General features: G+C 38.0%; 1 protein-coding gene across 11 annotated transcripts in view; it reads right to left on the bottom strand.

Moving 5' to 3' along the window:
- Nucleotides 1-24666, bottom strand: part of epb41l3b (erythrocyte membrane protein band 4.1-like 3b) — a 61354-nt gene that overhangs the window by 5109 nt on the left and 31579 nt on the right. For 6 of the 11 annotated variants that reach the window (XM_081374689.1, XM_081374691.1, XM_081374685.1 and 3 more), the window contains 12 exons: nucleotides 22741-22828; nucleotides 21718-21762; nucleotides 19647-19799; nucleotides 19448-19545; nucleotides 19116-19279; nucleotides 15779-15957; nucleotides 12133-12198; nucleotides 10434-10622; nucleotides 8327-8389; nucleotides 4575-6554; nucleotides 3075-3155; nucleotides 2010-2108 (listed from right to left, as the gene is read on the bottom strand). In XM_081374689.1, coding sequence (XP_081230815.1) covers nucleotides 2010-2108; nucleotides 3075-3155; nucleotides 4575-6554; nucleotides 8327-8389; nucleotides 10434-10622; nucleotides 12133-12198; nucleotides 15779-15957; nucleotides 19116-19279; nucleotides 19448-19545; nucleotides 19647-19799; nucleotides 21718-21762; nucleotides 22741-22828 — 3205 coding nt within the window. Of the gene's footprint in view, nucleotides 1-2009; nucleotides 2109-3074; nucleotides 3156-4574; nucleotides 6555-8326; nucleotides 8390-10433; nucleotides 10623-12132; nucleotides 12199-12466; nucleotides 12503-12597; nucleotides 12652-13898; nucleotides 14469-15778; nucleotides 15958-19115; nucleotides 19280-19447; nucleotides 19546-19646; nucleotides 19800-21717; nucleotides 21763-22740; nucleotides 22829-24666 lie in introns of all 11 variants that reach the window. The other 5 variants (XM_081374692.1, XM_081374683.1, XM_081374686.1 and 2 more) reach the window with 2 other exon arrangements.

Below are 24666 nucleotides of genomic sequence, written 5' to 3'. Positions count from 1 at the left end.
ACCCCAAAAATTTAATGGAATCGAGTTTTGTGGTTGAAATGTAAAAAAGTAACAAATTCATCCCTATTGTGTCAATTTGACCTCCTTAGAAATGAATGGAATGCGAGGAATGCTTCAGTACACAGAAAAACCTACAAATGCTCAAAATGCAAACAAAAAATGCAAAAGATTTACCCCCCAATTTTTTTTTTATAATGTCTATATGTGTATCTGAATGCATACTGAAGGAAAACTGACTTTAGGACCCAGCGGAACAGCTCATTTACTCCATATAGAGTTATAAGGCCATCTAGAGTCATGAAATATCATCTTAAATTATTTATTTTTCCACAAGAGGTCGACAAAGACACCCAATGCAAGATATTTTGAGACGAATTAAAAGGGTTTATGCATGAAATTGTGAGTTATTTTGAATTTAACCTGTTAAGCTTCACCAGTGCGTCGGCGCACTGAAGCGTTTTTTATTTATTTAATTCAAAATTACTATCAGATTTAATGTTATAACTTGACAAACTATACATCATTAAAAAGATATAAGACTCAAGTTTCAGTATTTGACCACTATTGTATTCTGAGAAACTCATAGTGACAGTTATGTCTTAATTTGTGTCAGGAGTTATGAAATGAAAAAATGAGTCGATACCTTTAATATGAATTATGCGCGTCAGCCGCTTTCATTCATAAAAAACTCTGTGCTGTCGTCATGACAGCGATACACAAAACAACGTCCCTCAGGGCTTTAGCTTAAAAATGTGCAGATTTGGAGAAATATTGATAGATTCTTTTAGATTCACATCATATTTCTATAGACAGGAATAATATTTATTGAATTTATACCCAAATGCGTCGATGTAATCTTTATGAGCGTTTGGTATTCTAATTCACAGTGTTTTCAATTCATACCAATAGCCTGAGGGCGCTATATGCACAGTAATATAGTCCATATATGGCACATGAAGAAGAGCCATGATCATGTGACATTCCAGGAAGCCTCGAACACACACACAGCTAACAGAGATCGGCTGTAATCATGCAGATAAAAGATGTTTTGAAGACAATAAACATGATTGCAATGATATCTGATTTGCCTGTGTTCTTCAAGCCATGCCAGGTATTTTTATAATAATAGATTATATTTATAATGTAATGCTAATCTATATAGACTTCATCATTGTGCATAATACTATCAAATAATATATTTTCTGTCTGATTTTTTTATCTGAAGCTAAATTAGATCACAGAAGATTATTTAAAACATTCGGCTTGAGTTATAAAGTACGTTTTGAGCATAAATATGGTTTTAATCTCATATATTGTCGTGTATTGATGGTGTGCTAAGCTAACATGCTAGCTAGCCCTAACTGTTAGTCACATGACATGGTCTTGAAAAACATTTAACTAAATACAGAGTTTTGGGCTTATTATCTTCAGATTTTAAACATAAAATGTTTAGACATGTGGCTTTAGCTGTAGTGCATTTCTAGATTGCTCCAGTGCCAATTTCAATTTTATTTTCATGAGGATGTTTCATAAAAAATAATTTCTAATAACTTTACAAAACTTTGAAGCTATTTATAACATTTTTTGTCATTACGACAATAATTAATTCTACATTTACAATAAACTGCCAGGTGTCAGCTTTCAAACGAGATCATACTTGTGCTTTTAGTACAAAGGGTTCATGAACTGTATCTGTTTTAGTTTGGGTATGTCATTTCTGGGGATTTTTCAAAAGTGGCGTTGCAGCTTAACAGGTGAAACAGTTGAAAGTATGTGCATAAATTACTAAATTACTATTTATTATTTATTGATCAAATCGAGTAATTTAAAAGGTAAATAAAATAAAAAATAACAAAAAAACCTCCAAAAAATTGCATAAAAAAATTAAATCAAATAAGCTTTTTGTAAATAAATAAATAAATAAATAAATAGGGCTTTCGGATCATTTTGAGCCACGAGGGAAGGATGAGTGTAAACACACAGATGAGACCGAGAGCGTTTGCACTGACTTTAGTGATGTGTGTGGTGGTGGTGGTGCTGTTGTTCTCTGATGTGATCGTCTGAGCGCTCATGAGGACGCCTGGATCCGAGTCGCCATTCGCATCAACCTTCAAACACAAACACACACACACAAGCATTAAACGCGCATACCTATAGAGCTTATGTAGCCCCGCCCCTTTTTCAGCACTGCTCTCGTTGTCTTTTGTCTTCCGGTCTGTATTTTCACAGCGATCTTCCGTATTTACACTGAACAAAATTATAAACACAACACTTTTGTTTTTGCCCTCATTTTTCATGAGCTGAACTCAAAGATCTAAGACTTTTTCTATGTACACAAAAGGCCTATTTCTCTCAAATATTGTTCACAAATCTGTCTAAACCTGTGTTAGTGAGCACTTCTCCTTTGCCGAGATAATCCATCCACCTCACAGGTGTGGCATATCAAGATGCGGATTAGACAGCATGATTTTTGCACAGGTGTGCCTTAGGGCTGGCCACAATAAAAGGCCACTCTAAAATGTGCAGTTTTAATACAGATTGGGGGGGGGGGGGGGTTCCGGGGGAGTGAATCAATCAAAACTAACTTTATCTTGACAATAACTTTATTCTAGAGCTGCTGTAAAGCCTAAACAATCTCTGTTACTGTAATCTCCTATTATCACTATAAAGCTGCTTTGAAACAGTCTACAGACATCCCAAGTCTCCCGGAAGTTCCGGGAGTCTCCCGCATATTGATAGCGGCTCCCTGATGCCTGCAAATCAGTTAAAATCTCCCGGAAGCAAGAGCGCGCAAGCGTAGCGCGCGCACGGCAGAGAGAGGGAGCGAGAGACCTTGCGTGTGTGCGCTAGTGTGCGTGTGTGCCTCGGGATTTTATCTCTACTTTCGAACCGAATTAATCACAACCCCCCCCCCCCCCCCCCCGTTGGAGATTTCTTGACTCCCGGAAATGACTTTGTGCAGGTTGGGATGTCTGAGTCTATATTGGTAAAAGCGCTGTATAAATGAAGGAGACTTGACTTGAAAAAGACATGGCCGTCATGCCATAAACATCCTGAGGAATAGGAGTGTTTACCTCAGAAGACTCGTACGTGATGGTCTTGGTCTCGGTGTGAACCACAGGAACGTCTTTACTCGGCTCCTCCGACGGCTGATTCTGGAACAGAGAAATCACGCTTAAACACTCGACTCGATCAAGCGCATCTGCATCGAAAAACCTCCAATCAGCTTCACATCCAGCTGGAACACTGATACTTCAGTTAATCATACTTGTAGACGATTACTCCATTCAAGTGATGAGGGAACACTACTGTATTTATAATTCAACATTTCAACATTGTTCTTCTGTAATGTAACATTTTAGGATATTCAACAGGAACATTTTTTTTTGCATTCAACATCATGCATTCATATTTACACTGCGGTTCAAAAGTTTGGGATCTGTAAGATTTTTAATGTTTTTAAAAGAAGTCTCTTCTGCTCACCAAGGCTGCATTTATTTGATCAAAAATAGTTAAAATTCTGAAACATTATTCCAATGTAAAACAGCTGTTTTCTCTGTGAACATATAGTAATTGCTGTTATTTTGAACTTTCTGTTCATCAAAAAACCTGAAAAATAAAATTGTACACAACTGTTTTCAACATTGATAATGATAATGAATGTTTGTGCATCAAATCATCATATTAGAATGATTTCTGAAGGATCATGTGACACTGAAGACTGGAGTAATGATGCTGAAAATTCAGCTTTGATCACAGGAATAAATTACATTTTAAATTATATTATAATAGAAAACAGTTATTTTAAATTGTAATAATATTTAACAATTTTACAGGTTTTTTTATCAAATAAATGCAGCCATGGTGAGCATAAGAGCATATCTACTTATTTTAAAAACATTAAATAATCTTACCGATCCCAAACTTTCGAACAGCAGTGTACATTGAACTGAATTTGAGCTGATTATAGCGGAATTCAATTCGTTTCATAACTGATAAACTTTGCAACATTGACACAGTTATTAAACTAAACTGAATCAACATTGAACTGAATCAATCATTCTGAAAAGCAGCTTTATAGCTGAAATTTAATTGGTTTCAGAATTGAATTTTGAAATATTAAACACTGTAATTGAACTAAACTGAAGCAACATTGAACTGAATAATGACATTATCTTCTGAAAAGCTGCTTTATAGCTCACGTTGTTTCATAATGGTGGATTTTGCAACTTTATCACTGTTATTTTCTGCTTTGAATCGATCTGAAATAAAAGTGGACTCAACGCCACAACTGGTTTCTTATTCAACCATGCGTTGAAGACAAAATCAGCAGTTTGAGTGGCAAATGGAAAAGTCCAGCTGCTCATGACATGCATGTGTGTGTGTGTGTGGGGGGGGGGGGTGTTATAACAACATCTGTGATCATGCAGCTTTGTGTATTTAATGTGATCAATCACATTCATCACACACTTCCAATTGTGAAGAAAGAAGAAAGAGAGGATTTCCATCATTAGTCAGTGCCGGTGTCAGCGCAGAAACACACGGTGACCCAGATGCATTCTGGGATTGATTACCTCTAGTGTATGTTCATGCACTTCCTGCTTTACTTCCTGTTCTTCATGTGATTCAGAAACCAGCTCATTCTCTTCATCCTCCTCATTTTGACCGGGCAACACTTTTGTCTTCATAATATCTGCCGTTTGAAACATTGACTGCTCTTCTTCATCTTTAACGTTGATGGTCTTCGCTTGAGGTTGGTCTTCTATCTTGTTCTGCTCAGCTGATGAATCAGACGTCATATAAAGTGGAAATTCTCCATAATATTGTGTCTCCAAGTTGATGGACTTGTCCTCTTCATTAAAAAACAAGAGCTGAGAACGATTAAACGTTTCTCCAAATGCTTCGTCAACGTGTTCTTGATCAAAACTCTCAATGCGGCGGTGGAACAACGCCGACATCTCATTCTCATTCTGCTCTTGGGTTTCTCTGGTGGTTTCTTCAATTGCAGTTTCCTTGATTTCTTTAACCTCAATACTTTGACATTTCTGATCCCAGATTTGGAGCAAATCTTCATTTTCCTCATGGCACGTCACTTCTTGGATTCTAGCAGGAATCTCTTGAGTTTCTGAACTGGTTTCTTCTCCTCCAGATGGAGTTTCCATTGCAGTGTCCTTGATTTCAACTTCAATCTCAATACTTTGGTGTTTCGGATGCCAGATGTGGAATATATCTTCATCCTCTTCATGGCAAATTATTTCTGGGTTTCCAGCAGGAATCTCTTGGGATTCTCTGGTGGTTTCTTCCATTGCAGTTTCCTTGATTTCTTTAACCTCAATACTTTGGCATTTCTGATCCCAGATTTGGAGCAAATCTTCATTTTCCTCATGGCACGTCACTTCTTGGATTCTATCAGGAATCTCTTGTGTTTCTGAACTGGTTTCTTCTCCTCCAGATGGAGTTTCCATTGCAGTGTCCTTGATTTCAACTTCAATACTTAGGCGTTTTGGATCCCAGATTTGGAGCAAATCTTCATCATCTTCACGGCACATAATTTCTGGGATTCTAGCAGGAATCTCTTGTGTTTCTGAACTGGTTTCTTCTCCTCCAGATGGAGTTTCCATTGCAGTTTTCTTGATTTTAATTTCAACTTCAGTACTTTGGCGTTTTGGATCCCAGATTTGGAGCAAACCTTCATCATCTTCACTGCACATTATTTCTGGGATTCTAGCAGGAATCTCTTGAGTTTCTGAACTGGTTTCTTCTCCTCCAGATGGAGTTTCCATTGCAGTTTTCTTGATTTCAATTTCAACTTCAATACTTTCGCATTTTGAATCCCAGATTTGAAGCAAACCTTTATCATCATCTTCACGGCACATCATTTCAGGGATTCCAGCAGGAATCTCTTGGGTTTCTCTGGTGGTTTCTTCCATTGCAGTTTCCTTGATTTCTTTAACCTCAATACTTTGGCATTTCTGATCCCAGATTTGGAGCAAATCTTCATTTTCCTCATGGCACGTCAATTCTTGGATTCTAGCAGGAATCTCTTGAGTTTCTGAACTGGTTTCTTCTCCTCCAGATGGAGTTTCCATTGCAGTGTCCTTGATTTCAACTTCAATCTCATTACTTTGGCGTTTTGGATCCCAGATTTGGAGCAAATCTTCATCATCTTCACGGCACATCATTTCTGGGATTCCAACAGGAATGTCTTGGGTTTCTCTGGTGGTTTCTTCCATTGCAGTTTCCCTGTTTTCATCTTCATCTTTCGGATCCCAGATGTGGAATAAATCTTCATCTTCTTCATGGCAAATGATTTCTGGGTTTCCAGCAGGAATCTCCAGGGTTTCTGAGCTGGTTTGGAGCAAGTCTTCATGACAGCTTCTGCTGTTTAATGCTTGATCCTCAGGAACGACAGCTTCTCTATTCGAAGCCCATGAAGAGCGTCTCCCCATCGCGATGGCCTCACTCAGGGCCTTCATATACTTCTCTTTTTCACCAGCAGAGGGAGTTTGAGCCCGTGTCTCACAGCACACCTCCACCTGTGGGGCAACTGAACTCTGGGAAAAAAACGGCACACTTCATTTCTCTCTCACAGTGTTTATTACAGAGCAAAACCACTTGCTGCATCAACAGCATCAACATTTAAATGAGCTCCGCCACAATTGTGAGTTGAGAAAATTTGCCATCCATAAATACTTCAGAAACAAGTGACCCCAAAGTTACCAACAAAGTGTGTGTTTGCAGCATAGAAGTGGTTGTGTCTCAGATTCGAGTCCTTTGGTCATAATTCTTCCTCTCAGACATTCCTGCATCTCTCTACTGTCTTAAAATGATGAACAACTCACTAGAGAGCGAGAAGAAAACATTAAAACTTGCAATATTACCGTGATGTGAACGTGAACTCTCTCTCACACGTCAAATTAGTTAATCCGCTTATTGATCTGAAAGATTTACAATACCTGCATGTTACTTTAAGCCGCCATATCTGATGGACAACCGTTCCATGTTCCTCTGGCTTGTCTTGACAAGATTCCTATAATCCCGTTTATTTTGATTCCAGAAGATCTGATCTGAATGTCTGTCCTTCACTAAAGCCAGCGGCTGAGATATACGACCCTCATGTGTTTTGTTTCATAATTCAGGGTCTCAAAGGTTCAGTTTCAAACTTTTTGAAACAACATAAATTTGTAGATTTACAGAAGGTCTTAAAAGAAACGACAGCAGTAATATTGTCTATGATGAGAGAACGTCAAATACATCAACAAATCAAACAGCAACTCGCTGTGGAAAAAGAGCCCAGGCTCTAAATCAGCCCCTAATGGATCATTTATAGAATTTATGGATCATAATAAACCAGAAGAAGCAGTTGTTCTTTAAGAATAGAGTTATGTGTGATATTAAACCAACGCAGCCGATCCAACAGATGTCAAGCAGAAAACAGGACCAAGATTCACCTGTGAATCACAATGGTTTAGCAGATCTAAATCTCATTTTATTAATCTCCGAGACAAGTTTCCCAGACAGATTAAACAAATCCCAATGGCATCTCACAGTCAGACGGATTCTCCTCTGAAAACCCCTTTGAGTCTGAAGACTGCGATAAAACCCGCAGTGAGACGGACACGCCGAGTGTTTCATAAAGCACACTGTAGGAAACATGTTGACTGTGAAGGAGGGTTTACAGATTACGGCAAAAGTTGGATTCTTGCAGGAGTTCCCATGATTTCCCATGAGTTCCCATGGCACTGGGTTAAATAAGCTTCAGAAGATGAGTAAATCACTTTTCCTACTGTATTTCAGAACCGTTTCCAAAGAGGTTGGAATTTCGTAAGTTTAGGGTGAAACTAATTTCTTGGTAACACTTTATTTTGATGGTCCCTTTTAAACATTCTGTTGCCTATAAGTAACTTTGCAACTAGATGTTAACTAACTCTCATTAGAGTATTAGTAGACTGTCAGCTTAATATCTACTAACTCTTTATTGTGATAGTCTCCCAACAGACTTTGCATCTATATGTCAACTAATTCTAACCCTAACCCTACAAGTATACTAATACTCTACTAACACTCTAATGAGAGTAAGTAGAAATGTAGGTGCAACGTTACTTATAGTCAACAGAATGTGTTAAAGGGACCATAAGTGAAACCTAATTTCTTACTTCGTAATTGTTTTTTTCTCCATTTTCCGGAGAAGAAAAATTACTTGAAAATGACTTTAATTTTGGCATGAAATATGACCTACATATGCTCTTGTCTTAATAAAATAAACAGCCATGAATGCGAGCAGTGGATACATGCATGCACGATGTAATAAACAGTAATGTCTAACCTCAACATTGAGATCCGGCTTTACTGCAACATCTTCAGGTTCGGCTTTATCCTCCTCTGACATCTACAGACACAGAGACAGGGCCGATAAACACCAGAGTTAAATGAGCTAAACCTATAAGAGGTTGGTGGAGTGAAAATGCCTCTTATAAAGCATAGAATGAGTGATCATGCAGGAATAATCATCAGTCACATTAAAACAAAAAACAAAAACACACACAGGATGGATGTTTACTTTCACAAACAAAATGCTTCAAACTAAATTACAAAAAAAAAAAAACGTTTAACTCTGCCTCGGAAACTCCCAAACGCCTCTAACCTGACAGTCAGGAATGATGTTTTACTCTATTATGAGTCAATATAAGCTTAACACACAACCAGGTTGAGGAGTCGAGTTAGTCCTCAAAACACACTGTGAAATAAAGTTATTCACTCAGTTATTCTAATAGTAGTAGTAGAAATGTTAATGCAAGATATACAATAGCTGCATGAATACAACAAAAATAGAAAAATAAAAAACAAGAAACAAATAAATATAGCTCCAAGCTGTAATTAAGGGGCCAAGCACTACAGAGGCAGAATGAAGAGATAAAAATCGTCAGACCAACTGCAAAAATGACTAAAGATATTTGGAGACGGTTTTAAGCAAATGGTTGAAAACCCATAAATACAATCACTTGTAATTTGAAATAACTGCTTATAACTTTTGACCATGAGACCATTTTTTGGCCAAACTGTTCAGAAGCAACACCAAAAACAAAAACAAAACAAAAAGTAACAAATTTTCAATTCTCCTGACCACTAGGTGGCACTGTGCTGAAACTGTACAGGTACCCACAGGTCATCAATGTCATAACACGCACCAAGTTTGGTAAGAATACGCTTAAGCGTTGCGGAGATATAGCCTCAGGTTAATTTTGACGTGCTCTTCGTCAAATTTGCTAGCGCGTTATTCAAGATCGGTTTGACGAATCAACTTGAATTACATGTTTTTTGGTCGTCATGGTCTGAAGATGATCTGAGCCAATTTTGGTGAAAATCAGCAAAACAGTCCAAGACTAGTTCGAAAAAGTATGTTTTTCGGGAAAATTTAATGACAATCGAATCATCTTGAATTTAGTTTCTAGCCCTTATGGTTCAAAAGCGATTATATTTGGACAGTTGGTGGCGCTAGAGGGATTGAGTTAGAGACTCCAAAAATGGTGTGGTTAATGTTCAGACTGTCCTCTATCAGTGTCCCAAATTTCATAACTTTTTACCATATGGTACAATGGGCTGCCATGAAAGAGTAAGAAGAAGAAAAAGAAGAACACTAGCGAATACAATAAGCACTTTTGGTGCTTGGCCCAAAAAAACACAGCAGTTTAAGATTACACAAGATGTTTTACATCTACATATGATAAAAATCCTAAACATTCAGCAGAAATGCATGCCATTAAAAAAAAAAAAAACATTACTGCTATTTCATTTTCTCCATTTGACGGCTCTTATCAACTCCAAACACGAGTCCAAGCAACTCGAACAGTTATGATACAGAGTTTTTGTTATTTTTAGAGTTAATATTCACTATTGAAAAAGAGCTACATAAAGATTCTTCCATAAACTTTCTGTGTCGGTTCCACAGATAAAACGACATCATGAAGGGGAGTAAATAAATCTTCATATTTGGTCAAACTATCCCTCTACTCGGTTAACACAGATCTGAACTTAAATGGCTGCAGGTCATGAATGCTTTGAATACAGACCTTTTTAAAGAAGATCTGAAAGCACTAAAGCAAATGTACTTTTATATAATACAAAATAAACATTTTCCAAAATAATTTGGCTCTAAAACCGCAATAAAATCAAAGCCATACGTCTAACCAAGCTGTGTTCCAAATTTGAAGTTGACATCACAAAAATTGAGACGCTAAAAGGTTTTCAAGTGCCGTTTCAAACCAGTGTTAAAGCTTTCAAATGATACCTAATTTTGATGATTAATACAATATGTGATGTGTATAAGACGCTCGTCAAGTGTCCCCACCACCGGAATACTAACAGTTAGCAAGTTAAAGAGCAGATATGTTGTTAAATGAACATTAGTGGCACTCCAACCGCACACGTCTTACTTCCAGTGCGCACACGAGTGGTTTAATGGATGAAGACTCGTCCAGTCGAGCACAGAGTCGAGGGGACGAGGACAGCCTCATGTCCCACTCATTCACACCGGACGCTTCACAACGCATCTCCAAAAACGACCTCTTCAGCTCACTGACGCTCAGCTGATGCTGCTTTAGTTCTGTGGGCGTGTCTGTCTCCTGATCCACCAATCACAGCACAGCGAAAGATCAAAATGGGGCGGGGCATTACAGAGATTTCAAACAAGTGTCATCCGCTGCGTCCGAAATCAAATACTTCCCTACTGTAGAGAATGCGCCAACAGAGTATGTGTCCGAATTAACAGTAGGTGAAAAGTAAATAGTCAAATAAAAAATTATTCAGACACCAGATATCATTTTTGATATTTTTTTACTAGACATTTATGTAAGTGAAGATAGCAAAATAAAGCAAACCGTGACATATTATACCCACAAACTCTTCATACAGTGACTACCAGTAACATTTGGGACCAAAAATGATTCTGACAAATTCAAATTCAAATGTAATACCCATTTAGAAAGTAAGTGATCCCAGACGCAGCGATCGGGAGTTTGTTTCCGCACGGAATTTTAAAAAGAAGGTAATTGCGACTTTTTAACTCACAATTCAGACCCAAATTCTTTGAGTTGCGAGTTATAAACTCATAATTATAATTTTACATCTTGCAATTTTCTCGAGTATTAAAATCTGTTTCTAAAAAAAATCTGAATTGTGAAATATAAACCTGCTTTTCGAAAAAAAGTTGCAATTACCTTGTTTTTTTTATTGATTTATTCCGTGGCGTAAACAAGCTTCCACACTTTTCATTGCTTAAAGCTTCCTGCTAAATTAAGCCCAAAGTATCCAATGTTGGTTTGTGCTATTGCACTTTTCATGTAATATGAGCCCCGGTGTTTGTTTGTTTGTTTTTGTTATTTTATGTGTTGCTACAGACATGTGATGTACATTGTTGTGTAAGTGTTCAAGAAAATGCAATAAAAACAGTATTACAAAAAAAATAAAATACTAATAATTAAGCCCAAAGTGTACTGCGGTTTGAACGAGTACAAGTGAGTATTATGCGAATTTTGTCACCAGATAAGTACGACAATATGTTGCACATACTCATTTTGCACTAATCAGTTGTTCCACAAGGTGGCAGCACTGGACCGTTGTCTCTCAGTAGAAAACGAAACTAAAGACACACAACAACAACAACAACAACAAAACACCTGAAGAACAACAGACGGCCGCAACTTTAGTTTAAAAGAGACATTTTTATCGTTCATAACTTCTGGAGAGAAATAGCGCAGACACTGGGCAAAGATGAAACTTTCTAAAGCGCGTGTATGTGAACGAATGCTATCAAATAGAGTAAAATTTAAAAGGCTACTTGTTCGACTGTAGCGGGGAAAAAAAACAAGTTTACTTTGGGCTTCAGTGTTTCATTGAAGTTTATCACACTGTGATCATGTTAAACAAAGATCTGTTTGTGCAATTTGGAAATATCAAATGGTTTAATTCATGCGAGGGTTTGAAACTTAAATAAGAACAAGTGCTGTTAGGATCGACTGCAGTTTACAGTTATTCACCGGCTCATATGATCATATGAGCAGCAGTTTAATCCAAAACACACACACACACACACACACACACACACACACACGTCACGCCTCATGCTTCACAAACCTCCAACATGAGATTACTGTGCTTGACAAACACGTTCTCTCCTTTAATCCGTTTTATGAAACTATACTAGAGAAAGAGAGGGGGAAAGAAAACGCTCTCAGCAACTAAATCCACATCTGAAACATTTCACTCGTCAAAATAAACACAAGCAAACATGTGGTGATGACGGAGACTGTGAGAGCTGATGGATGAATCCTGTTGAAATGGCTTAAACCGGACTAAGAAGGTTTGCTGGTCTTTGCTGGTTTATTTGGATTCTCAGGCTTAACCAGTTCGAAATAAAACCCGTAGAAGACCATCAAACCTCCTCGAACTGGTTTCTGGATCTCAGTACCTGTGTCCTCATGTCAGGGTTGTCCTCAAAGTCAGACTATGATGAGTTTGGGTGAAAGAGAGGACGTGAGACACACTCATTATTAACTCGTTTCACAAGCACATTGAGAATAAAGACGAACGCAAACACACCTCAGTCGCCGTCGAGTCGTCGTCACACGCGAAGTCGGTTTGCTCGCTGTCGGTCTGACGGATCAAAGAGCGGATCGCAGCGATAAAGGAGAAACACTCAGATCAAACTTCACACAGTGAGATAGATGTTCTTCATGAAGATCATGCAGGGATGAAGGAATGATGTGGCGTATAAAACACAGATGAACCAGACGCTGGTGTGTGTGAGGAGGAGAACAAGCAAAACACTCTTTATCCAGCGGAGGACATTCAGATGAGCCGAACGCCGGACGCTTCACTCACAGATGGAGGATCGACTGCGTCACACATGCAGCGAGCAACGGGAGAAACCAACCAGATGTCCTCCAGACTCAAATCTGAAGATGAGTTTTATGAAATGTCTTTCAAGATCATACATACACACACACACACACAAATATATATATATTAGGGGTGGAACGGTACACAGAAGTCACGGTTCGGTACAAGTTCGGTACAATGGAGGTAAAAACTAAACAGAAATGCAGAAGGCTTGTGCATTTCTCAGGCCGAACCACCAAAGGAAAATAAATTACTTAAGCCTTGTATTTTTTAAATAGGTTTTATTAATATAGTAAAGGCATAGAACCAGTTTATTTGTAGTGCACTGACAACAGTTTTATACAATTACTTTATTAATTAAATTAATAAAAAGACAAAAAGACTTTGAGATATGTTTGGTAATTGTACCTGAAAGAATTGAAAATTAATTTGCAACATTTCAGATTAATATATTTGTTTTCCTTAAAATTTTAATTAACAGTGACTTAAACACTTTGCAGTTTGAATGATGTCCTGTATAAACAAAATGACGGAGTACGTTTTTATGTGTCCACTGTTCGATCGCGCCAGCACCACACACACACACACACACACAAATATAAGTAAACACTTTACGACTTCTCGATCGCACCCGCCTCTCTCTCTCTCTCTCTCTCTCTCTCTCTCATTAATTAATTTGCACTCGAGTTTTAATTATTTTTATACCATGTATTCTCTGTGTAAATTGATGCACCGAACTGTGACGCCCGTACCGTTTCGGTTCAATACGAATACATGTACCGTTCCACCCTTAACATACATATACATATACATATATATATATATATATATATATATATACACACACATACACATATATAAATATAAAGAGGTGCCGGGAAAGAGAGCAGTCTTCCGGTTTTTCCAAACAACTCTGATGACAATAACTCCATGGATGTCATGAATGAGAAGGAACTGAGATGAGAAACACACACTTCACACTCCGCCAGATCGTCACAAACCTCGTCGTCTGAGCTGTCCTGGAAGCCCTGCGCGAGAGACGAGCCTAGCGACGCGGCTTTGGGCTCCAGGTAGCAGAGACACAGCGCCAGCGGGAAGGACAGCGTGAGCGCGTACGGCACCGAGAACGACGTGGACAGGAGGAAGAAGAAGATGAAGAGGAAGCAGGGGATGAGCGAGGGGGATTTAATGGGCATGAAGTGATGCAGACTCTCCGGGAGAAAGCGGAGCTCGGTGAGATCGGGGAACGTCAGGTAACCGTCGTCGTCCAGGAGCGAGGACATGTCGGGGAGATGAAGGGAGAAGGAGAAGAGCGTGCCGGCATTGCTCCGGTTCTGGTCCAGTCTCTGTTTGCGTGCGGAGAGAAGCAGCGCTCGCTCTTCCAGGAGAGCCGCTTTACGGTCCGCCTGAGCCTGTCGCCGCCGGCAACCCGCCGTGGTTTTAGCAGGACTGACGGAGGACGCGCGCTTACGGCTGCTCTCTCGCCGTCTCCTGCGCACTTTAGTGGACGAGACCGGAGAGGACGGGAGGGAGAGCTCAGATCCCAACGGATCCGAGGAATAGGGACAGGACTGATGAGAACGGACGGAGAAATGAGGGCCAAAAAAATTTTAATAAAAAAATAAAGTGAAAAAAGTGGGAAAGAAGTGGGAGGGAAAAAAAGTGGGAGAAAAAAAAAAGTGAAAAAAGTGGGAGAAAAAAAAGTGGGAAAGAAGTGGGAGAAAAAAAAGTGGGAGAAAAAAGTGGGAGAAAAAAAGTGGGAAAGAAGTGGGAGGGAAAAAAAGTGGGAGAAAAAAAGTGGGAGAAAAAAAGTGGGAAAGAAGTGGGAGAAAAAAATGGAAAAAAAAGTGGGAGAAAAAAAAGTGGGAGAAAAAAGTGAAAAAGTGGGAGAGAATAAGTGAAAAAAAGTGGGAGAAAAAAGTGGGAAAGAAGTGGGAGAAAGAAAAAAGTGGGAGAAAAAAAAGTGGGAGAAAAAAGTGGGAGGGGCAAAAAGTGAAAAAGTGGGAGAGAAAAAGTGAAAAAAGTGGGAGAAAAAAAAGTGGGAGAAAAAAAAGTGAAAAAAAGTGGGAGAATTTTTTTTTTTTAAATTGGGAAAAATTTTATTTAAAAAAAGTGAAAAAAATGGGAAAGTATGAAAGTGTGGATGCCGAGGGAAATATGTATGGAAATGTATGCGTGTTTTAAACGTGCACAGAAAAGAGAAATGGGAAAAGAGAAGCTGTTAGTGACAGGACAGAAAAGAGCATTAATCGGTCGTTAAGCTCATAAAAATACTCTAATTCTACACATTTATAGTTCACTTCATAACTAGAATCCGGTCATAAAAAAGGAATATACAGTATAATGTAGTGTGGACACCAAGGGACATTTATGAAAACGTATGCGTGTTTTAAACGTGCACAGAAAAGAGAAATGAGAAAAGAGAAGCTGTTAGTGACAGGACAGAAAGTTAAGCTCATAAACATACTCTAATTCTACACATTTATAGTTCACTTCATAACTGGAATCCGGTTAATAAAAAGGAGATTACAATATAATGTGGAATGTCACAGGAATTGGCAACATTTGGATGAATAAATCAAAAGCTGTACGCTTAATGGTCTTGGTGAATATTAATATTAATTAATTAATAATATAACACTTCATAGAGCACTATTATTGTTATTATTAAACCGAATTGGAGAAAAAATATAAAACAAAATTTAAAAAAAATAATAATAATAATAATTCACTATAATAATATGATTTTAATAAATTGTCAAAGTTTTATGAAATCCATTGATTAAACATTCATTTTGATTAATAAAACGGAAAACCGAATTTGAGAAGAAAAAAATATTTCTCAGATCATCTACAGCAGGAACGTGTGTGTGACCGTTACCTTGGTGACAGAAGTGGGCGGGGCTTGTTCTGATTCGTCACTGTTGGTTTTGTTCTCCTCCTCCACTGAGTTCAACTCCTCCGGCTTCTTCTCGGGTGTTTCCGTGACGATGAGGTCGTCCGTAGCAACAGCAGGTTTGTTGTTCTTCTTCACGTCGTCATGGGTGACCGATGCTGGTGCTGATCACAGACACATCCATTAAACATCTTTGTGTGTGTGTGTGTGTGTGTGTTTGAGTATGAGAGTGTGTGTGTGTGTATGTAGGGGTGGGAGATATTGACAAAAATTAATATCTCAATATTTTTTTCCAATATCTCGATATCGATATTCAGACGATATTTTTGCCATCCTTGCTGCATTTTACCTATTATTGTAGGCTATAGAAAAAACAAAGGAGCTAACTAAACAGAATCTGAGGTAGCCCCTACTTTTCCACTTACAAAAAAACAAAAACAAAAACAGAACTAGGCACCTCTTGCAACAGTGATTATTAAATCAAACAACAATATTTTTGATGATAAATTCAAAGTAAAACATTTTCTTTTCAAAACGCTATAAATCCATCCATTTTTCCCCCAAAAATTGATGGTTTGTCTTTTTAAAAAAGTATTTTGTCTTTTATTTTTCGTGTTTGCATTTATGAGGAAAAAACAATATAACGTAACAGTTCTCCGGACGCGAGCGCTCTGAAAGCGGCAAAGACTTTCAAACTTTCACAGAGACCTCAAAACAGAAAGCCCAAAGCCTTTCTTTAAAACAAATTTCGTTTTGTATTAATTGTATCTTAATTTCTAATACATTTTTCATTAACCAATTTCCTGGATTTAATTCATAAAAAGTAAATAGTCTAGCAATCACAACACAGCCTAAGGTGCTTGAACTGGAGATCATCATGAGCCGGACCGTAGCCTACTCGCCTCACAGGCCTAAAAAATGTGAAATATATTTGAAGAGCTCTTTTCCAAAACGGGATAAACGCCATTTTTAAAAAAAATGAGTTTGTCATGTCATTTTGCTGTGTACTGGACCTATTCACTGCTCCATCAACGTTTCATGACAAATCGCTATATTTACTTGTTTAAAATGTACTGCAAGATGCAGTTTCTTTCCAAAACGAGATAAGCGCCAAACCTATTTTTAGCCTAAACGGGATATATCCTCTCAACCAATCAGAATTCGGTGAGCGTTCTATGCAATCCAAATAGGCGGCGATCTGAACAGAGGTTTGTTACTTTGTTTATGTTCATTCATTCCTCAAAATGAGTGCTTTAAACTGTAGTAACACTTTTGATGGCCTTGATGAGCCAGTGAGACCTACACCTTGGGGTAGAAAACGCAGACTGGACAAAGAAAATCACAAAAAACAACAAAAAAAGAAGGTTCGTCACTCGGGTGGCGCGTTAATACCAACAGTGGGATGTCTACACAAAGCTGCCGCCAAAGGTTTCTGTCAGGCCGAGAGGCTGTCGCCGGCCGATCTGATGGTAAATTTCAACTATTTTTATGAATAACAAAACAAGGTTGACCAGGACCAGGGCATACTTCATCTCCTGGACATCACGCAAGTGACAAGGAAGCGCCCGAAAGTCCAGGACATTAACAAACAAAAAGACCGGAACGTATCTGTTAAGTACAGTCTTTTGTGCAACAGACATCCGGAGAATGTGCACGTTTGCAAGGCGACCTTCATAAAAGTGTTTGGTGAGTACAACTTTCGTTTCAGAATTGACTAGTATAATACTGTTTTGTAGGTTTCCCCCTCGCGATAAAGAGATTTTCCTGTAAAGAAGCCTGCTAACGTGACATTAAAAGTACTGAATAGTTCTAATAGCCTAAATGTGTTACTAAATGATTTGAATGTATTTTTAACATTGTTGTATTTAAGGACTGGTATTTGTATGTGTGTTATTTTTAAATTATTTGTTTTATGTGGTGGACAATATTAGAACATGTCACTGGAAATATGTATTTTATTTTTACTATTTATTTGATTTGATTTTACTATTTATTTTATTTGGCTTTTATTTATTTCATGCATTTGCACTTATTTAATTTATATTCATTTATACTATGAGTACCTGATTATATGTTGCATGTTCTCTGGTTTGTTTTTTAAAAGACAAACCATCATTTTTTTTTTCAAAAATTGATGGATTTATAGCGTTTTGAACAACAATATTGTTGTTTGATTTAATAATCATTGTTCAACGTGTTCAGACTGAGCCAAAAAAAAAACATTTTAATTAGGATAAATTGAATATTCACAAAATGTGTGGGTCTAGGTAAAAAATGTAATTTTCCTGAAAACTACTGAAATGGATTTATCCCGTTTTGGAAAAGAGCTCCTCATTTACAGAAAGCTGGTTCTAAACAAAACCATCCAAAACAAAAAACTATGTAGCCTAATAAATGTGCATTTCTCCGTTGCGTTCACAGCCTACTGCGAAGATCGGGAGTCAATAGCCTATCGTTAACTTCATCTTTGCTGCCGACACAGAAATTAATAAACAATTCAAATGTCTTATTGCAATATTTCACATATTCATAATCATTACTTTTGCTGGTTCTTTGAGGCAGCTTTTTAGGTTTATGGCGTTTTGGAAAAGAGCTCTTCACGTACAAACACCGTTTCACCAAGGCACAGCGGCCCTTCAGCACATAAGAACAAAAGAAGAGAAAAAGCACGGACTTACTAATTACGAAACTTTGATGTGGTTGAACAGGTGAAACAGTCACAAATTCCTCTGCAACTCAAATCTTCTCAGTATGAGATATGAAGGAAGAGAACAGCACGTCCTCCTCTGATTGCTGTGTTCTGACTGAAAAAGTGCGTGCAGGAGCACATGCGCAAAACGTAAGCTAGGTTTGTAAAATGACATATGATAAAATAAAAATAATTCATATATCATTTTACAAAACGGTTTTGCGCATGTGCTTCTGCACGCACTATTTCGAATTTACGTATGAATGTGCGTTTTTGACGACGCGGGACCATGGGCTGGGCCACTCGCAGGGTGCTTCCGGGAATAGTACTGCCCTACAGTATTAAAAATCGCTACATATAATTGTTTAGAAGGTTATAGTGTGCGTTATTTGTTTTCTCTTTAACTTATTTCAGCTCTTTTCATGTTTGGGGGGTCGGATTGTTCAAATTATGAAATATTCGATATCCCAATTTTGCATATCGTCCAGACAACAATTTGGATATTATCGTCTAAACGATATATCGCCCACCTCTATGTGTATGTGTGTGTGTGTGTGTGTGTGAGTGTGAGTGTGTGAGTGTGTGTGAGTGAGTATGAGAGTGTGTGTGTGTGTGAGTGTGTGTGTTGCGTACTGCTGTCCATGCTGGCAGTGACGGTGTTCCTCCGCTGGAACTGTGGAGCTGCTCGCGAGATCTGAGCGCTCGCTCTGCGCGACTGAGCTTGAGTTCGGCCGCTGTAGCGAAACTTCGAGCCCAGCGACAGGAAGCGTTTGGGCGGAGCCTCAGGGGAAACCAGCCTATCAGACGTCAGAACCAGAACACGTGTCAGTGACCGCTAACATACTCATCCATGACGTTCTTCCTACTGTTAATGATGGATGGAAGGACAAATATACAGATAGATAGATAGATAGATAGACAGACAGACAGACAGACAGACAGACAGATAGATAGATCTCTCTCACCTGAAGAAGGTATGATGTTCCACACACACTTTCCACAGCCTCTTCGCTGCTTTATGATTTGGGAGTTTGAAGCCGATTGTGCTCTCGAAGTGTTCGAGCTGATGAAGAGAGACAGAGAGAGAGAGAGAGAGAGAGAGCAAAGCGTTTCAGATCTCGATCTACCGCACTCAGACCTGAAAACGAGCGAGACGCGCCTCACCTCTCCGGGCCGGACCTTGATGTAGAAGTTGTTCCTCTTGTAGGAGATTTTGAGGATTTTGGGCCAGGCGAAGCGGTTGATGCGCAGTTTATCCCTGTAGACGAGGAGGCCGCTGGAACACACTCCCAGCATGATCTCCACACTCTCCGAATCCTGAGGAACACGCCGGACGTTACAGAGGAAAACACCGGGAATCACACAGGAACCGCTTTACAACTAAAACCACAAAACAATGTCACTAAAAAAAAAAAAAAAAAAAAAAAAAAAAAAATTATATATATATAGTTGGCTAGTTGCCAAAGAAACCTCTCACATTTTAATTTACTTGACGTACTAAAATGACTAAAACTGAAATAAAATTAATAAAAACTATATTGATATTTATATTAATAACCCAAAAGTAATAAAAACAGCAGAAGCCAACAACAAAATGACTAAAACTTTAAAATAAAATGAAACGGAGTTGAATATAAAACTCAAAATATGAATAAAAACTATATTAAAAAAGCAAACTATTTTTTTTTTTAAAAATCTGTTAATTGAAATAAAGCCAAGATAAAATTAAATATAAATATTAGCTTATTACTTAAAAACTAAATGAAAATTAATAAATGTTGTCTTGGTAATAAACTAAAATAAGCACTAAAATTATTAACTGGAAATAAATAAAAACCAAAACTGAAACTGAAACTAAAACTAAAACTAAATTTAATCCTATATAGCAATATTTAAAAAAACAAACAAACAAACAAAAAAAAAATGAAAATTAATAAATATTGCCTTGGTAATAAACTATTTATTAACTGGAAATTCTGTGAATCCTGAGGAACACGCGTTACGAAACCGTACGGTACGCACGGATACAGGACCCGCTTTACACAGTCAGATTACGGCTGCATTCACACACACACACACACACACACACACACACACACACACACACACACACACACACACACACACACACGCCTGTTATAGTTTACTAACACTACAACTGAAAACAAAATTAATAGTAATTATTAAGAATAATGTCGTTTGGAATTGGTAAAATGTGCCTAGAAAAAAATATGATCAGAAAATAAACGTGCCTAATAATTCTGGACGCACTGTATCAGACAGACAGTCTTTCGAATATCATATTTCATATGTTACGATTCCCTCATGTCACGATCCGATACAGATCACGATACCGAACTCAAGATACCATATTATTGCGATACTCAAAGACATATGATAAAAGGTTAACACATTAGTTTTTACTGTTGTATTAAAATGCTCAATTTGATGTTACATTGTGTGTGTAAATGAATAGACTCGGACTTGGTGCCGAAACCCAATGCAAGACAATAGAGACGCCAGAATAACAATATTCGTGATTCTGAAGATGAAAATACAGAATTATTATAGACGAATACGCTTGATCTCTGTCACTGATTAGATATATTTAAAATAATGTTGGACACTTTTTACTGGTAACATCAGACATTTGGCATTATCAGGACACACACATATTCCCCATTGCATTATTATACATTATATTCAACATTATATATAGTAGTTTAATGTAGTACTGACACTAAAACTCGCTCAGTAATTTTTATTTTGGGTGAACTATCCACGATACATATTGTTGCAGTTTTGTATTGAGATATATAGTGACACGATAGATTGTTACACCCCAATATGTTACAAAAACAGCCTCAGAAACATCATGCACATTTCGTCACAATAAAACACAACCGAGCGTCTGCATTATCATCAGAGCATCATCGCTCTCTATCTGACGACGTGTATATGAAGAGCTGCTGTTCTGCGGCACGAATAATGACTGCGGCTGAACAATGACACGCCGTCTGCAACGAGCACACACACACACACACACACACACACACACACACACACACACACACACACACACACACACACACACACACACACACACACACACACACTGTAGTCGCATTACCAACAATGCATCATCACAGGCTGATGAGACCTTCATGTTATTAACACATGCATCTACACACACACGTAACACACATGAACAGGCAGACGCAGCGCAGCATCTTACCTCCTCCTGCACCGGTGCAATGCACTCAAACAACCGTCCGATCAGCTGAGTCAGTGGGGGAGGGGCGAGAGACACAGAGACACAGAAAGAGAGAGAGAGAGAACTGCGATGGGCAGCACGAGCCAATCAGAAGAGCAGCATGAACATGCATTAACAGGAGAAAGAGAGATCGCACGACTGGAACGTCGCAGTTTACAAAGATCGCCTGTGATGTTCACTGAGGCGAGACACTACATGCAGAAATATTGTTCTATCATGCATTTATCAGTTTTGCATGTGACTAAACATCCAAAATACACAGTTTTATTGCACTTGATCTTTGTGCATCTGTAGATTTCAACCTCAATCCATCTCTTTAAAGGCGGCGAGTTCGAGTCAGAAATCTCTTTACGCACACCAAACTTTATGGTTTTATTCATATCTATATTCTGAAGGTTTGCTCATTTATCATTCGCCTGGTTTATACAATATTTTACTCTTTAAAACAAGCTTTTTTAGCTCTAATATGTCAACAAAATCAAACATGAATTTAGATGGGCTTTATCCAATGTGCAGATTTCTGTTCTGTATATGTATGCAAATTAGAGCTTTTAAAAAGATAATGCCTCATTTGCAGATTTAATTATTTCCACATTTCAGAAAACTTGTAATACATAATAATATACTGTGATTAATAAAATAGGTAAAGAATGGTGAGATCTATTAGATATCTATTAGAAATAACTATTAGTCTAAGAATTTCTAGGTTTTATTGTTGTAAAGTCAGAAGAGCTTGAGATGAGCAGCACTGCAGCAGGTGAATGGGAGGAGCGTTAGTGCGACACACACACACACACACACACACACACACACACACACACACACACACACGCACACACGCACACACGGACACACGGACACAAACACAAACAGCACATACTCCTACTCAAGTGCACGTGCGCACACACACATGCACACACACACACACACACACAGTACATTCAGACACATGCACGTGCACGCAGGCACACACACATTTCTTACCTTGGCGCGGTGCAGGTCGACTCCGTACATGGAGAGTTTCTTTGCGTTTTCCAGGAACATTATGTCAGCTTCAGCAGGAGTCATTCCTCTATAAACACACACACACACACACACAGATTACTGCTAACTGAAGCGTGTTAACACACACACCAACAGATGCTGCGAGATTGCAGTTGGACTATGGAACACTTCATAGGAATATGAAGCTTAATTTCACACTCATCTGTGTTAATTATGCAACATTTATTTAATTACTCAGCATGACAGATGACTGACACACACACACACACACACACACACACACACACACACACACACACACACACACACAGCGCTTACAGTCCATACACACACAACACTCTGTTTTGCTTGAGTTTCTGTATGTATATCAGTAAACAAAGCAGGGCATTGTGGGTCGAGACAGGCGTGGACACAGGCTCAGTGAGTCTTTGTGCGATCGGACATTGACTGACACTGATCTATTCATCATTAATGAGCAGAGAATCACAGACGCACACTGAGATCTATGGACTGATCTCTGAATTAAACGTCTGTCTCTGTGCCAATGACTATGTGCTGTTATTGTCAACCAAAACTATTACAAACATTTTCTTTAATTGATATATATATATATATATATATATATATATATATATATATATGTCTCCTTGGAGCACAAAAGAAGATATTTGAAAGAATGTCGGTAACCAGAGAGTTGACGGTCGACTTTGACTTCCTACTATGTGAAATCAATGTTACTGGCATTCTTCAAAATCTCCTCTTTTGTGTTCAGCAGAACAGAGAAACTCATACAGGTTTGGAACAACATGAGGGTGAGAAAATGATGACAGAATTTTCATTTTTGGGTGAACAAACCCTTTAAATGTGACGTGACGTATTAGTTAAGCAGCAGCGCGAGTCTTTTCTTTCACAGCACAAAAAAACATGCATGAAACTCAGAGGGAATGTTGAAAGATACAGTACAACTTGTTAAAATTAATCAATCAGTGTTTTATTGGCGTGGAAAGACGCCAATAAAACAGCTTGAGACCTTAACGTTGCATTTACTTCAGGAAAGTTATCCAATGTTCATAGTTCGTCATTCTGAATAATCAGATATCGATATCGGCAGATATCATTCTGAATAATCGGCTATCGGTATCGACAGAAATCATTCTGAATAATCAGCTATCGGTATTGACAGATATTCTGAATAATCGGCTATTGGTATCGACAGATATCATTCTGAATAATCAGATATCGGTATCGGCAGATATCATTCTGAATAATCAGATATCAGTATTGACAGATATTCTCAATAACCAGATATCGGTATTGACAGATATTCTGAATAATCGGCTATTGGTATCGACAGATATCATTCTGAATAATCGGCTATCGGTATTGACAGATATCATTCTGAATAATCAGATATCGGTATTGACAGATATCATTCTGAATAAACAGATATCGGTATTGACAGATATTCTCAATAATCAGATATCGGTATTGACAGATATTCTCAATAATCAGATATCGGTATTGACAGATATTCTCAATAATCAGATATCGGTATTGACAGAAATCATTCTGAATAATCAGCTATCGACAGATATCATTCTGAATAATCGGCTATCGATATCGGCAGATATCATTCTGAATAATCGGCTATCGGTATTGACAGATATCATTCTGAATAATCAGCTATCGGTATTGACAGATATCATTCTGAATAATCAGATATCGGTATTGACAGATATCATTCTGAATAATCAGATATCGGTATTGACAGATATTCTCAATAATCAGATATCGGTATTGACAGATATTCTCAATAATCAGATATCGGTATTGACAGATATTTTCAATAATCAGATATCGGTATTGACAGAAATCATTCTGAATAATCAGCTATCGACAGATATC

The sequence above is a fragment of the Scardinius erythrophthalmus genome, assembly GCF_964197995.2.
Source record: "Scardinius erythrophthalmus genome assembly, chromosome: 9".
NCBI lineage: Eukaryota > Metazoa > Chordata > Actinopteri > Cypriniformes > Leuciscidae > Scardinius > Scardinius erythrophthalmus.
Note: the sequence above shows the minus strand (reverse complement) of the source record. Positions and strands in the feature narration are given on the sequence as shown.